Genomic DNA, 14422 nt, shown 5'->3' on the forward strand with positions numbered 1-14422 from the left:
CAAAGCAGCACGGCCTGCAGGGGTCTGGCCAGGCACAGGAAGCGGCCCCTTCCCCAGCCAGCCCCGTGACTCCCAGGATGCCTGGGCCTGGCCCGCTCCTCACCCTCCGCCAACAAGGCTTCTCCTTGCCCCAGGCTTCCCCCGAGTGCCCCGCCGACACACACACACCCCACGTGCCCCCCCCCCCCCCACACACACCACGTGCCATCTGGGGCAGCCCCACAGGCTGACACTCAGGGTCTGTCAACAGCCGCCTCTGTCCCCGCCCGGGAGTCTGTCTGTACACACACACACACACACACACACACACACACACACACACACACACACACACACACACACACAGACACACACACACAGACAGACACACACACGACACACACACAGACAGACAGACACACAGACACACAGACAGACACACACACAGACACACAGACAGACAGACAGACAGACACACACACACACACACACACACACACACACACACACACACACACACACACCACGTGCCGTGCCGTCTGGGGTAGCCCTGCAGGCTGACACTCAGGGTCTGTCAACAGCCGCCTCTGTCCCCGCTGGGAGTCCGTCTGTCCACCCCCCAGCCCCAGCCCCCTTCTATTTCTTTGTTTTCTGTTTGGGGGCCATGCCTGGCTCTGTGCTTGGGGATCGTGCCCAGCAGTGCTCGGGGGACTCCCGGATCGTGGCCACAGCTGCCTGCTGGGCAAGCACCGTAACCTCGTGCTGGCGCCCTGCCAGTCAGTGTCCCCTGGAGGGCGTGTCCCTCCTCCCCCTAGCAGAGGGGCAGCGGCGGCCATGGCAGCCCCTCCCCGCCTGCTGCAATGAGCATCGGCCCCTGACGTGCTGAGGTGTCAGAGTGCGGAGGGCTGGGCTGTCTCCCAACCCCCTCCCCCAGGGAGACCCCCTTCCTGTCCCTCGCTTTGGGGCCACACCCGAACACCTCAGGAGACCGTGCCACCTGCCAGGTGTTGAGAGTCAGGGAGGGAGGCCTCATGCCCTCATCCGGGAAAAGCTCCAAGGCCACAGTGCCGCCCCCGCCCCCCCAGAGGGAAAGCTTGGAGGAGTCCTCAGCCCCCCTGTCCCGGGTGAACCCCAGGAGCCTCCCATCCTCTCTGTCCACCTTCTTCCAGCCAGGCGACACATGGGCAAAGGTGGCACAGCAAGAGCCCCAGACAAGGCAGGAAGGTGGGCAATGGCGGTGGGGGGGGTTTCTTCCTTCCCGTGCCCGCCCTCTGGCTGGAGGCAGTGACCCCTCAGAAGGGCAGGGACAAGCCGGCGGGCAGCCGGGCCAGGTGGAGGGCCCTGGGCACTGACAAGCTGGTGCTGTCCCTGGCTCTGACCCTGAGCGGAGGGCTGTGGGGTCAGGGGGCACCCCACCTAGCAGACACCCTGGGGCACCGCCCCCACTCCGCCCCCCCGGCCACCACAGGGAAAGCCATGGCACACACCGGATGGAGGAGGAGAGCTGGCCCAGGGCAAGGCTCGGGCACAGCCCCCAGGGCCCGGTGACAGCCGTGGCAGGTGCCTGGGGGGCAGCAACAGAGGCCTCGTGCTCAGAGCAGGGGCGTGGGGGGACGGGCGCCCGCCGTGCGCCAAGGGCCACTTACAGTGAGCAAGGGTCCTCTTCCGTGAGATCCGCCAGGTACACGTTTGCGAAGTGGATGAAGAGCATCCCTATGGCTTGCTTGGAGGTGTCTAGGAACCTGCCCGGCAGGAGCAGCAGGCGTTACCGCGGCGACGGGAGGCAGAGTGGGAGTCACACAGCAGGGAGGCTGCCCGGGACCGGGGCCAGTCTGCTGCTCACTCCTCCAGGGAGCCTGCAGCCCTTCAAACCCCTCAAAACCAAGGCCCGAGGCCCCCAAAGGCACTGGCACATTAACACATTTACAACAGTGGTTTTTTTGTTGTTGTTTGTTTGCTTTTTGGGTCACACCCAGCAAAGCTCAGGGGTTACTCGGCAGTACCAGCCAGATGCAGCCCCCTGGAAAGACGCTTTTGGGGGTTACCATGTTGTCCTACTGGGCTGGCTGTCTCCTTTCAAGTGACTTTTGGTTTTTTTTGGCTTTTTGGGTCACACCCAGCGATGCCCAGGGGTTACTCCTGGCTCTGCACTCAGGAATCACGCCTGGTGGTGCTCAGGGGACCATATGGGATGCTGGGGATTGAACCTGTGTCGGCCACATGCAAGGCAAACGCCCTACCTGCTGTACTATAGCCTGGGCCCCTGTTTTTTCCCCCCTCTCTCTCTACTTTTGTCTCTGGAAACTATTTCTTTTTATTGGTAAAATGTTTATTATGACATCATGATTTACCAAGTTGTTCATAACACTGTTGTTTCAGGCATTAAATGTTTCCACACCGATCCCACCACCAGTGCGCTTCCCTCCACCAGTGTCCCCAGTCTCCCCCCACCACCCCAGCCTGCCCCTTGCAGGCACAAACAAGTTTACTTTATATTGTTCGTTACAACACAAAAGCAATGGAAGCATCAATCTTAGACCAGCAGGAGTGACTCTGGGTCTCGTTGGGGGGAGGAAAGGGCCGGCTCCACCCCCATCCCGTGAGGCCTCACCTGTCTCATCACTGTTGGCCCCTACCTGACTGCCCACTGGCCTCTGGAAGATGGCCGCCACCGGAAAGGCCCCTCTGGCTACTGATCAGGCTGCTTAATGGACATCATATGCTATTCATAATCAGCAACAGGAAACAAATGGTCTAATATCGCCTTTTCCGTAGATCTGAGTGTTGGGGTAAAATCCTAAATAATAATGGTGGGTCTGGTGTCGACATATTGAATGCAATCAAAGTAGAGAGAGAGTAAAGTGGAAATCATCTGCAGGATGGGGGGTGGGATGGGGGCATACCGGGGCTCTTGGTGGTGGAACATGTGCACTGGTGAAGGGACGGGTGTCTGATCACTGTATGACCGAGACTTAAGCCCGAGAGCTTCGTAACTGCTCTCACGGTGATTCCATAAATTTATACATAAAAAAGGAGTGACTGTGGTCACTGTTACATCTCAGAGGATGTTACCGAAGTCGCCGTCTGAGGACCCGCTGTGCTGGCTGGTGTGAGCCGAGCCTGTGGGTCACTGCTCAGGCCCACGGAGCTCGGTGGCTCTACACAACTCAGAAGCGACTTCTGAGGCTTTCCCACCACGTGCGTGAAGGAAAAACAGCCACTTGGCCACTGTGGGGCCCAGAAAGTCATTTCAAAACAAGTCTTCACTGGTCTCCCCAGTCTCCAAGCCCAGCTTAGTTTGTTTTGGAGCGAGGACCCATCCCCAGTGATGCTCGGGGCTTGGTCCTGGCTCTGTATACAGGGGTCACTCCTGGAGGGCTTGGGGGGACCATATGGGACGCCACGGAGTGAACCCAGGTCAGCTGTGTGCAAGCAAGTGCCTATCCGCTGCACTATCGCTCCAGTCCTCAGCTTTTCTCTATCAGTATTATTATTATTTTGCCTTTGCATATGGGCCCTGGATCCCGGGATTTAAGGCAACCCAGCAGGGAGACGAAACCAAAGTGACGTGCAGAAGAGGCGCAGGCTGGGCCTGATGACCTGTCTGCTCACTCCAAGCCACACTGGTGACACGGAGGGGGAAAGACAGAGTTACTGGAGAAACACAGCACACGCAGTGACCGCCGAATACTTACCATATTCTCCATGGCCGTCTTTCGTGCTTTGGCTCTCGGAAGCGTTTCACTGAAAGGGCGGAAAAAAAAACTATTCAGTAGCTTGCCAGGGTGAAAAGGAAGCAATAAAAAGCACATTAGAGGTTGGGGTGCTGGGACTAGAGTGATAGCACAGCGGGTAGGACATTTGCCTTGTACGCGGCCAACCTGGGTTCGATTCCCAGCATCCCATATGGTCCCCTGAGCACTGCCAGGGGTAATTCCTGAGTGTATGAGGCGGGAGTGACCCCTGTGCATCGCTGGTTGTGACAAAGCAAAAAACCCCCAAAAAAACAAACAAAAGGTTGGGCTGCTGGGGGACGCTGCGTCTTGCCCACCAAGTCAGGGCACGTGCTCTTATTAGTAGGTGACAATGTCCAGCACACAGAGGGGGCCAGGACGGCACACCTGGGAAGGAGCTTTATAGGAAAATGGCCTTTTCTTCTCTGGGACTCAGCCGTCCCGGACAGGAGCTGAAGTCACAGGGGAGCACCTCTCACTTCAGGACGGGCTCTGCCAGCCCTCCGTCCACCCACACGCCCCAGTGGGGAGCCGAGGAGCAGGAGGGCAGACAGCGCAGTGGTCAGTGCGAGGAAGAGGCGGGGAGGGCGTGGAGCTGAGCGTCACCCTGGCCTGGCTGGAGGCAGCTGCTGGTCAGCTGAAGCAGCTCAGGGAGGGGGTGGCCAGGGCACACCTGCAGGGCATGCAGGGCACAGATGTCCAGCATGACCCGACTGGCCTTCGTGGAGGGGGGGACAGAGCTGGGCACCTGCGGCAGACGCCTGGAACGAATCCCAAGGAGGAGCAGACACAAGGGAAGGGGGCAAGGCCGAGCCCGAGGATTTCACTGGGACTGCTGGCGAGGGTGGGCACCAGGGGAGGGTGGGGAAGCCTGGGGCACAGGGCCAGGTTCGGTGCTTCCAGGCACAGAGGTCAGAGGGGCTGGGGGGCGGGGGTGCTCATTCTGCAAGAGCCTAATCAACCCGGCGGATTAAGAGCTCCTCAATCCGTGCCTTTACCCCAGTCACGCTGTTACTTCAAATTTGCAGATACAACTATTTGAGCAAAAAAAAAGGAAACCGAGTTTCCAAGCGTCCCCTCCACGGCTGAGCTGGGCCAGAGGGTTCCTATAAGCCTCCAACAGTAAGCAATGTGGCAGGCAGGACAGGGGGCAAGCCCAGAGGTGGCCTCGCTCCCCTGTGAAGCAGCAGGCACGCTGTGTGCCAGGGGCACAGGCTGGAAGGGGCGGCTGGTGCTCAAACACCTCCTCTCTTCTCTGGAGGACATGGCGCTGCTGGGGCCTGAGCAAGCACTGTCCTGCAGGAAGCCTGGGGGAGCCGGAGCCACAGTACAGCAGGGAGCACATTTGCCTCGCACACGCCCGGCCCAAGTTCTATCCCCAGCGTCCCACAGCACCGCCAGGAGTGATGCCTGAGCGCAGAGCCAGGAGTACCTGAGCATCGCCAGATATGGCCTCAAAAACACCAAAGAACTAACAACCATCAGAAGGAAGCCTGGGGCACAGAAAGCAGCGGCAGGAGGATGTGTAGCACGGCTGTCCCTCCTGACACACCACAGGAGCCAACGCAGCAACGGGCGTGGCAGGGCAGAGGGCCTGCCTCTGTGGGCGTCAGGCTGCGGGCTTGGCCCTCGCACCCCCAGCTCCACTGGCTGCCCCGACAGCGACCAAGTGTGGGACACCCGTGTGCCCCGACTGCGGCCACCTCCAGAGGCAGGCAGCTTCCTGTGACGTCACATCTGGTGCTTCCTGTGATGTCACGAGAGGGGAACACCAGGTGAAGCGGACAGTCTCACCTCTGGAGGTGGGAGGAAAATCGTTTCTTTACATCTTCAGAAACCGAGTCACCAGCTCGGGTTCAAAGCACTGCTTTGAAATGACACCAGAAGCCGGAGGGACTCGAGAAATGAGGGGGAGCAAGTGTTGTCCGGGCCTGGGGAACGGCTGGGGGCAGCACCAGCACCACCCCCTCACCTGATGATTCCCCGCTCAGTGACGCGGTGCCCCAAGTGTCCCCGCCGCTGGGACCGCCCCCACAGAAAGGCGCTGGGAACCGGGCGGGCGTGGGGCCGAGAAAATTCACGGAGGCACTCATGCACAAGAAGCGTGGGCGGGTTTCTCAGGGTCCTGGTCACACCGGAGGTGCGCAGGGCTGGCTCCTGTGCTCAGGGATCACTCCTGGCGGGGGCTCGGGGACATGCGGGGTGCGGGGACTGAACTGGGTCCACTGCGTGCAAGGCCAGCAAGCACTGAAACCCCTATGCTCTCTCTCCATCTCATCAGGTTTGTGTTCTTACAGTTACACTGTGTGTGTGTGTGTGTGTGTGTGTGTGTGTGTGTATGTGTGTGAGGCAGGGGAAATGGCTCGCATGGCAAGTGTGAGGCAGGAGTTCAGCCTCAGACCTGCCCATGTGGCTCCAACGTGATCCCAGTAGCTCAGCCATGTCTGGGACCCACGTCACACACACACACACACACACACACACACACACACACACGCATGCACGCACACTCCCAGCGCTGCCAGAGTGAGTGATCTCCCGCGCACCACAAGCAGGATTGTGCAGAGACACTGTGCAAGTGGACACCATGACGGGACCTGCTGGAGCACGTGGCCGGCAGGGCTGCCCACGCCAGTGTGGGGGCACCTGAGCACGGCGGCTGCGCATGCCTCACTACCCAGTGAACAAGGAAACCAAGAGTGAGGGTGACAAATCTACCACGTTGTGCTGGGGCGATAGATAGGACAGCGGGTAGGGCACTGGCCTTGCATGCGGTCAACCCCGGTTCAGTCCCCAGACCCCATGTGGTCTCCCAAGCACCGGCAGGAGTGACCCCTGAGTGCAGCGTTAGGTGTGAGCCCGGAGCACCGCTGGGTGTGGCCCAAACCAAACCAAAACGAAACAGCAACACAGTGACACCTGGAAGCAGAGGCCACCCCAGACCAAGCAGTGGCCTCCCAGGAGCAGGCACAGTAGAAAGGGGCTTGTGTGTGTGTGTGTGTGTGGGGGGGGTCCCTACACAAGCTGCAGGCCAGGTGACACAGGTGCTTCCCAGGTGATTCCCAGGATATGAAACCAGAGGCCTCGGAGCATGCTCAGGGAGGGGCCCCGTGGGACCGGCTCAGTTTCCTGTCACTCAGGATGTCAGCGGTGCCTAAAACCTGAATGCTTCTAACTCCTTCCCTCTGCTGAGGGCCTTCAGTGTGGCCCACCCCACACTCCTGGCGCCCCCTGCGACAACACAGGCTCCGCAGTCAACAGGGCCAATGCGAGCAGCCACCCACAGGCAGCAGCACAGGTTTGAGGGCCGGAGGGAGAACGGGCAGCTGGCACGGGGGCTGTGGGGTGCAATCCCCTCGAAGCGAAGGTCAGGGGAAGTGACCACGCTCTGGCCAGAGCCTCTGTGGACTTGGCACTGAAGCTGGGACAAAGCCAAGTCACAGGACCAGGGAGATGGCACAGAGGGCCCGAGACACTGCCCGCCCCCGCCCCCCGCCCCCCAGCACCAGAGGGTCAAGGCCCCAGACGGGGGTTTCCGGGGAAGTTACAACATCCGCCCACTGGCTGGTTGAAAGAACCCAGTCCAGGAACCCAGCACTGATAAAGAACAGATGACGCCCTGGGGCAGCGGGCAAAAGCACCCTCACAGGTGAAGCCACGAATCCAGGAACACCCAGGGGGGGCTGTACTTTCTCTAGATTCGACGTGATGGGAGCCCCAACGGCCAACGTCCCCGCCAAACCTCCTTAGCGCCCTCTGGTGGCGAGAAAACACATTGCACATGTTGTCGTTTCCCTCCCTCCCCACCCCCAGCTTCTTTGTGGTAAGGAAAAGGGAAGAAATCCCATCCCTGGGATTTTAAATCCCATCCCCGGTATCTTTGAGGCCTACCAGAGGTCACCTCCCCACCGGCCCATGCTCCTCTTTCTCCCTCCCAGGCGAAATTCTTCTGCTGGGCAGCTACAGACCACAGGCCACCTCAGGGACATCGCAGGCTTGGTCCCGGACCACCACAACAAAGCAGATGCTAAAATAAAGTGAGTCACACACCAGTGCATACAAAAGCTAAGCTTACACTCTTACGCCGTTCTCTTCTCTACTGCACGTGCATTAGTAGAGTGTTTACAGAAACCTTAATTAACAATTCATCACTCCCAGGCTGGAGAGAGGAATACGGGGGTTCAGGTCCTTGCCTTGCACGCAGCCGACCCTAGTCTGATCCCCAGCACTGCAGACGGTCCCCAAAGCATCACCTGGAGTGACCCCTGAGCACAGAGGCAGGGCTGCAAAGGACTGTAGAGCCCCCGAGCACTGACCAGGTGGGGCCCAAACCCTTCTCCCCTCCCTGCAAATTCTACCTTACTCCTAAAAACATCTGTCTGAGAGCTGCGTATTCCACTGTGTATATAAACTACAACTTTTTCATCTAAGTAGATGCAGTTTGGGCTGTCCCCAGACCCCGGCAATTGGACTTAGCAGCGCGTGAGCCGTATGAATCTGTTCCAGTATGTGCTTTTGTGGCCCTGGGCTCAGATGCCAAGGAGAGGAATCACTGGACCAAGTTGGAGTTCTACTAAAACATTTTTGAGATGTCTCCACACTATGTTCCAAAGAGGCTGAGCCAGATGATGTGCCACCAACGGTGCATGAATGAAGGCTCCTTTAGCTCCTGCCTGCACTGAACATTCTGGACTTTTTGAGGAGATCATTCTTACTGGGGTCACGTGGTATCTCAGTGGAGTTCTGATTTACGTTTCCCTGATTATCAGTGATGACTAAGACTTTTCCATATGGGGGCCAGAGCAATAGTACAGCGGATAGGGTGTTTGCCTTGCATGTGGCTGACCTGGGTTTAATACCCAGCATCCCATATGGTCCCCCAAACACCTCGAGGAGTAATTCCTGAGTGCAGAGCCAGAAGTAACCCCTGAGCATCGCTGGGTGTAACCCAAAGATCCAGGGCTGGAGTGACAGCACAGTGGGTAGGGCGTTTGCCTTGTACGCGGCCAACCCGGGTTCGATTCCCAGCATCCCATATGGTCCCCTGAGCACCGCCAGGAGTAATTCCTGAGTGCAGAGCCAGGAGTAACCTCTGTGCATTGCTGGTGTGACCCAAAAAGCAAAAACAAACAAACAAAAATAAAACCAAAGAGACTTTCCCATATGCCTGGTGGCCATCCTGTGTCTTCCTTGAGGAAATGTCAATTCATCTCCTCTCCTAATTTTTTTTTCCTCGCCATACCCCCATGGTGTTCAGGGATCACTCACGGTGCTGCTGGGGGGACTCTAAACAGTGCCGGGGATCAAACCCAGGTTGGCCATATACCAGGCAAGCCCCCTCGGCCCCTGTACTTTCTCTCTGGTCCTTCTCTCCCCACTTTTGGATGGGACTGTGGGGTTTTTGTTGTTGTTGCTGAGGCTTGTAAGAGCTTTACAGACCCTCAGTCTCAGCTCTCGGCTGGACGTGTGGTTTGCGAGTATTCCCTTCCACCCCGTGGGGTGTCTTTTCCCAAGTTTTTTTTCTAAGATGCAGGCGTTCTTTCACTGCAGGGGAATAGTACAAGCTCGACCTGAGAGGACGAGCTGAGTGGTCAGTGAACCAACCTTTTGGGGACTCAGGCCACAGGAGAGGGGCGGTGATGTGGGAGACTCGGGGAGGGGGAGGGCCCAGGTCTCTAAGAATCACAGAGGAGGAGCTGGAGACCCAAAGGCCTTGACCGTGGCCGCTGAGGAAGGGCCATCCTGGAGGGACCCTCTGCTGAGAGCTGGTGTCCTGGGGGGGCAGCTGGCCCTTGAGCTCTGGGGGCCCCAGAAACGCCTGCCCAGGCTGCTGCCCTCCACATTCCCGGGGCCAACCCATGGGGGAAGTCATCTGGCCTTGGGGATGCGCGTGGTTCCCCGTGTCAGCCGGCAGAGAAGCCACAGCAGCTGCACTTGGCGACACTCAGGAGTTGGAACATGCATGCACTGTGACCCAGAGACTTCACGACCGGGAATTTCTGCTACAGCGACACTCGTACCACCTCTGGCTGACAGAGCGGCACTGTCTGTAGTAATACAAGGCAACTACGCAGAGGCAGGGCTGGGGCGGCTGGGGGAGGCCCTCCCGGACACCCAACCCATGTGGTAAGCGGCTACACTCTCCCTCTTGCGTGTGTGCTGGCAGGGGTCACCTGCATCTCCACATGAGGTCCCCCCGAGGGAGAAAACTGTTTTCTCTCTCAAAGGCATCTCTCTCTCTCTCCTCGAACTTCATAAAAAAAAAAAAAACAAAAAAACCCAAAGCTCTTTCATTTTAAGGCCAGAGTGTAGCAGGTAAGGTGCTGGCTTGAGTCTGATCAGCCACCACATATGGTTCCCTGAGTACCTCCAGAGGTGGCCTTAAGCACAGAGCCAGGAGTAAACCCTGAGCAACGCTGGGTATGGTCCAAAAGCCAAAACCAAAATTAAAAAAAAAATTTTTTACTTAGAAAAAAAAAGTGGCTGAGTGACACGTAATAAATAGCCTTGTTCTCCCTCTTGGAGAACCTGACAAGCTACCAAGAGTCTACTGCCCGCATGGGAGAGCCTTGCAAGCTTCCCATGGTGTATTCATATCCCAAAACACAGTAACAGATATATGCATAACTCTCGGAGAGCCCAGCAAGCTACCGAGAGTATCCTGCCCACACGGCAAAGCCTGGCAAGCTACCCGTGGTGCATTCAATATGCCAAAAACAGTAATGATAGGTCTCATTCCCCTGACCCTGAAAGAGCCTCCAATTGTTGGGAAAGGTGAGTAAGGAGAGGCTGCTAAAGTCTCAGGGCTGAGTGTAATAGAGAAGTTACTGGTGTCCACTCGAATAAATCGACGAACAATGGGATGACAGTGACAGTGACAGAAAAAAACCAACAAAGTTTAAAGCCATCAAAATCAGTAAGGAAGGGGTTAGGTGTGAATGATAAACAATGGAATTCAAAAGCATCAAAGTGAGGCAGCGGGGCCAGAGAGGGAAGAGGGGTAAGGTACTTGCCCTGCACGTGGCCGACTAGTTTGAATCCCTGCCACCATGTACTGTCCCTGCCAAGCACGGCCAGGGTCACTCTCGAGTACAGAGCCAGGAACGGTCACTGAGCACTGCTGGGTGTGACCCAGCCCCTATGGCTACAGAGAAAACTAATACAATAAATGACAGTGCAGGCACTTGCTTAACTGGGACCAGTCATGTGTCAGGGCTTCTGGAAGGTCTCAGGGTGTGTCCCCATGGGAGCATGTACTCACAGATGGGCCCGTCCCCCGCCGTCCCCCGCAGGAGACACAGGGTACCACCACGTGTCAGCAGAAGAATCTGAGGCTCCGAGCGGCTAAGGTACCTTGCCACCTCTGACCCCCAGCCCCATCACACGAGCGGTGGAGCTGTGCCTCACCGAGGGGGTGCACAGCGGTGAGACGGATGCAGACAGCGTCCTCGGGTGTCAGCAGCAGCCCCCAGGGCTGGGAACTGAAGCCCAGAAATCCAGCCGGGGAGGGGGGAGCCCAACAATGGGGTGAGCAGCGGGTTTCTAGGACATGGCATAAGATTGATCCTGAACTTCCACACTTGGTGAAAAGTCAAGCATGTTTTCTTTTTACTTGAAAAAAAAAAAAGGTTTTAAAGTATCAGAGGCCTCCCCAGTCGTGTTTAAGGGGCCCGGTGGAAGCTCCTGGTTCAACTTGGCCAACTGGACCGGAAGGTTCCATCCCCAGGGGTGATGCTGCTGGCGGCCTGGGTAGTTCTATTATTTGTGTTTGCCGCAACTGCCAGTTGTACTCAGCCAGGTGTGGGCAAGCACCACACAAGGGCAGGGGCGACTCCGGTGAGTATCAAAGATGCCCAGACGGACAGTGGCAGGCCCTGGGGAGTCCCTGTGTGACAGCCAGCACCATGGTCAGCACTGTTCTGCTCCAACCCAGTATGCCTGCGTCCCCTGCAACCAAGGGTGCGGCCCCCACCAGCGCCACAGTTTAGACTGTGCCCACGCCATGCCAGTCGTGTGCCACCCCATCACGGCACAGCGAAACAGCTACATCAATGACCAAGGAAGGAGAAGGGAGAGTCCCTAAACCATGAGGGTTATGGCGGCACCAGTGGGTTTGTGTGTGTGTGTGTGTGTGTGTGTGTGTGTGTGTGTGTGTGTGTGTGTGGCAGGGGGTAGGACGGCCCATGGTTTCTAGCTGAACGATCTTTCTTGCTGAGACCAGAGAGGCACCCTGGGGACCTCCGAGTTCCACTGGTGGCGGGGATCTACTACCGTGGGTGCTCTCAGCAGAAGTGCTCGTACACAAGCCTTTTGTTTTGTTTGCGGCCACACCTGGCCCTGCTCAGGGGTCACTCCTGGCTCTGCACTCAGGAATCACTCCTGGTGGTGCTCACGGGACCATATGGGATGCAGGGGATCAAACCTGGGTCGGCCTCGTGCAAGGCAAGTGCCCTACTCGCCGCGCTATCTCTCTGGCCCAGAGGCCAACTGTTCAAACACCAGACTCATAACTATCCAAGACCGACTCCAGCGCGTCTCAACCCAGCGCTGGTGGAACCAGAATCTTTTCTTCCTGGACAAGTCACAGAAACAGCCAAGATGGGAGCTCAAAAGAGATGAGAGTCATCTCCTCAGGCCCAGAATGTGAGAATCCTGCAGCGGGGAGCAGAGGGCAGCTGGGGACACCTCAACCCTCGAGGGCGACTCTGACTGCAAGTGGGATCTTCCTCAAAGAAGTCATGGGTGCCCACGGGCAGGGAAACCTGAGAGCCGCCTGGCTTGCCTCAGTTTCCCACCTACCCTGGCCAGAGGCAATCAGCTGCACTCCTCCACCAGAGGCAGAACAGGCGGGCTGGGAGGAGGGGAGGGCGGGAGGAGTGGGGGCCAGCTCCCAGGAAGGCGGGCAGGGTAGGAGCCGGACCTGGGAACACCGACGTTCTGGGAAGCCGGTCTGGGGTACAGTGGCGCCCCCTGAGGCTCCCGTTCAGGCTGCTCTTCCAGCTGCTGGCAACTGCTTCCCCTTCCCCGAGGGAAGAACTGTGAGCACCCGAGGGCCTCGGGAGAGCCAGGGTGCTGGACACTGAGTGGCCTGGCCAGAAGTCCAGACAGGCCGGGAAGAAGGTCCTGCGGGCTTGGAGCTGCAGTTGCACAGAGTATGGGAAAGCGCCCAAGCACTAGGGCAGAGGGAAAGTGTTTGGGGGGTGATTTCTGGGGGCGCCTCACCACTGTGGCCTCCCTGATTATGGCCTGTCAAGACGCACAGGACAAACTTAAACTGACCCCAGAGGGTCGGCGTGCCCGGGCCTAGCGGCTCCTCACCTGGGGAGCCTGCCTGTGCCAGGGTCATGATGCCAGAGGAGGAGAGGAGATACAGGCCCCACCCGCTCCGTGGAACAATGGAACAATGGAACAATGCCCGAGCAGGGCCCCTCCGGCCTGTCGCTGCCGGATGCTGCTCCAACACTGCTGGGAGCACCAAGGACAAGGCCCAGAGCAGTTTCCTCTGTCACTTGGTCCACCCAAGTGACCACCAGGACAGCAGGGCCACGCCTCAGGACATACCAGAGCCTGGCACGGGCAGGTGGGCGCCCCAGGTAGGCCCACTCGGGCTCCGCTGGGAGGAGCAGAGTAAGCCTTCCTCTCCCTGCACGCGAGCGCACTTCTGAAGGCAGGGAAAGGGGAAGATCCATCAACTCGCCTCCTCGCAGAACAAGTCGGGGAAAACATTAAAAAGCCACCGGGCACCAAATGAGCAAGTCTGTTTCAATTATAGCCCCTGTCTGACTCCCACGTAACTCACAGGCTCATTATACAACCAATTAGTCAGAAATTCATCTTGTTGGACAATCAGGTCTGGATTGCAGGCACGAGGCAGGGCTGTGGATGGTCGATTTCCTTCCAGGTCCAACAAAGAGGGAGGGAGGGAGGGTGTGTGTGTGTGTGTGTGTGTGTGTGTGTGTGTGGTCCAACAAAGAGGGAGGGAGGGAGGGTGTGTGTGTGTGTGTGTGTGTGTGTGTGTGTGTGTGTGTGTGTGTGTGTGTGTGTTTGCGCGTGCGGGAATAGGGGGAGGGTTGGCAGCGGCAGCCCAGTGAGCCACAGAAGCAGAGGCTCCTGTTCACTGGCTCCCACGGCACTCTGGCCAGCTGTGGCCACAGCCCCGCCCCACAGGGTGAAACCCACCCCCAAAGTTCAGAGTTTGACTTTGATTGTTTCGCACACAAACCTGGCTCACCCGTGGCTCGTGCAACTGCTGTCTTGGTAGATCACAGGTCCTTGACGAGCAGTCAAGTGCCCAAACGTGTCTGACACTCACTGCCACCTGCACCACCACCCTACTGCTGCCCTATGAGAAATGATTCCACCACTCACGGGCTTGAGATGACAGACACCGACTGTCAGCTGAGCGGGGGCATTTCTGGCTCACGGTCTCCTTAAAGCTGCAAACTTTAGGGAGGCCCGGTCTGAAACCCTGACTACAGGGGGCTGAAGGACCCCTTCTGAGAATGCATGCATGCATTCATGCACACACATGCACACGCACACTACACACACACAGGATCCCTCCTGAGAACACACACATGTATCCATCACGCACACACGTGAACGCACATACACAGGATCCCTTCTGTGAAAGCACATACATGCATTCACGTGTGCACACACATACTCACAGGACCCCTTCTGAGAAAGCATGTGTGCATACACACAGG

General features: G+C 57.9%; 1 protein-coding gene across 1 annotated transcript in view; it reads right to left on the bottom strand.

Annotated features, from left to right (window-relative positions):
* STIMATE (STIM activating enhancer) overlaps positions 1-14422 on the bottom strand; it is a 47823-nt gene that overhangs the window by 13397 nt on the left and 20004 nt on the right. Inside the window, exons 2-3 of the mRNA XM_055134179.1 lie at positions 3675-3723; positions 1626-1721 (exon numbers count right to left, since the gene is read on the bottom strand). Coding sequence (XP_054990154.1) covers positions 1626-1721; positions 3675-3723 — 145 coding nt within the window. The remainder of the gene's footprint in view (positions 1-1625; positions 1722-3674; positions 3724-14422) is intronic.

The sequence above is a fragment of the Sorex araneus genome, chromosome 4, assembly GCF_027595985.1.
Source record: "Sorex araneus isolate mSorAra2 chromosome 4, mSorAra2.pri, whole genome shotgun sequence".
NCBI lineage: Eukaryota > Metazoa > Chordata > Mammalia > Eulipotyphla > Soricidae > Sorex > Sorex araneus.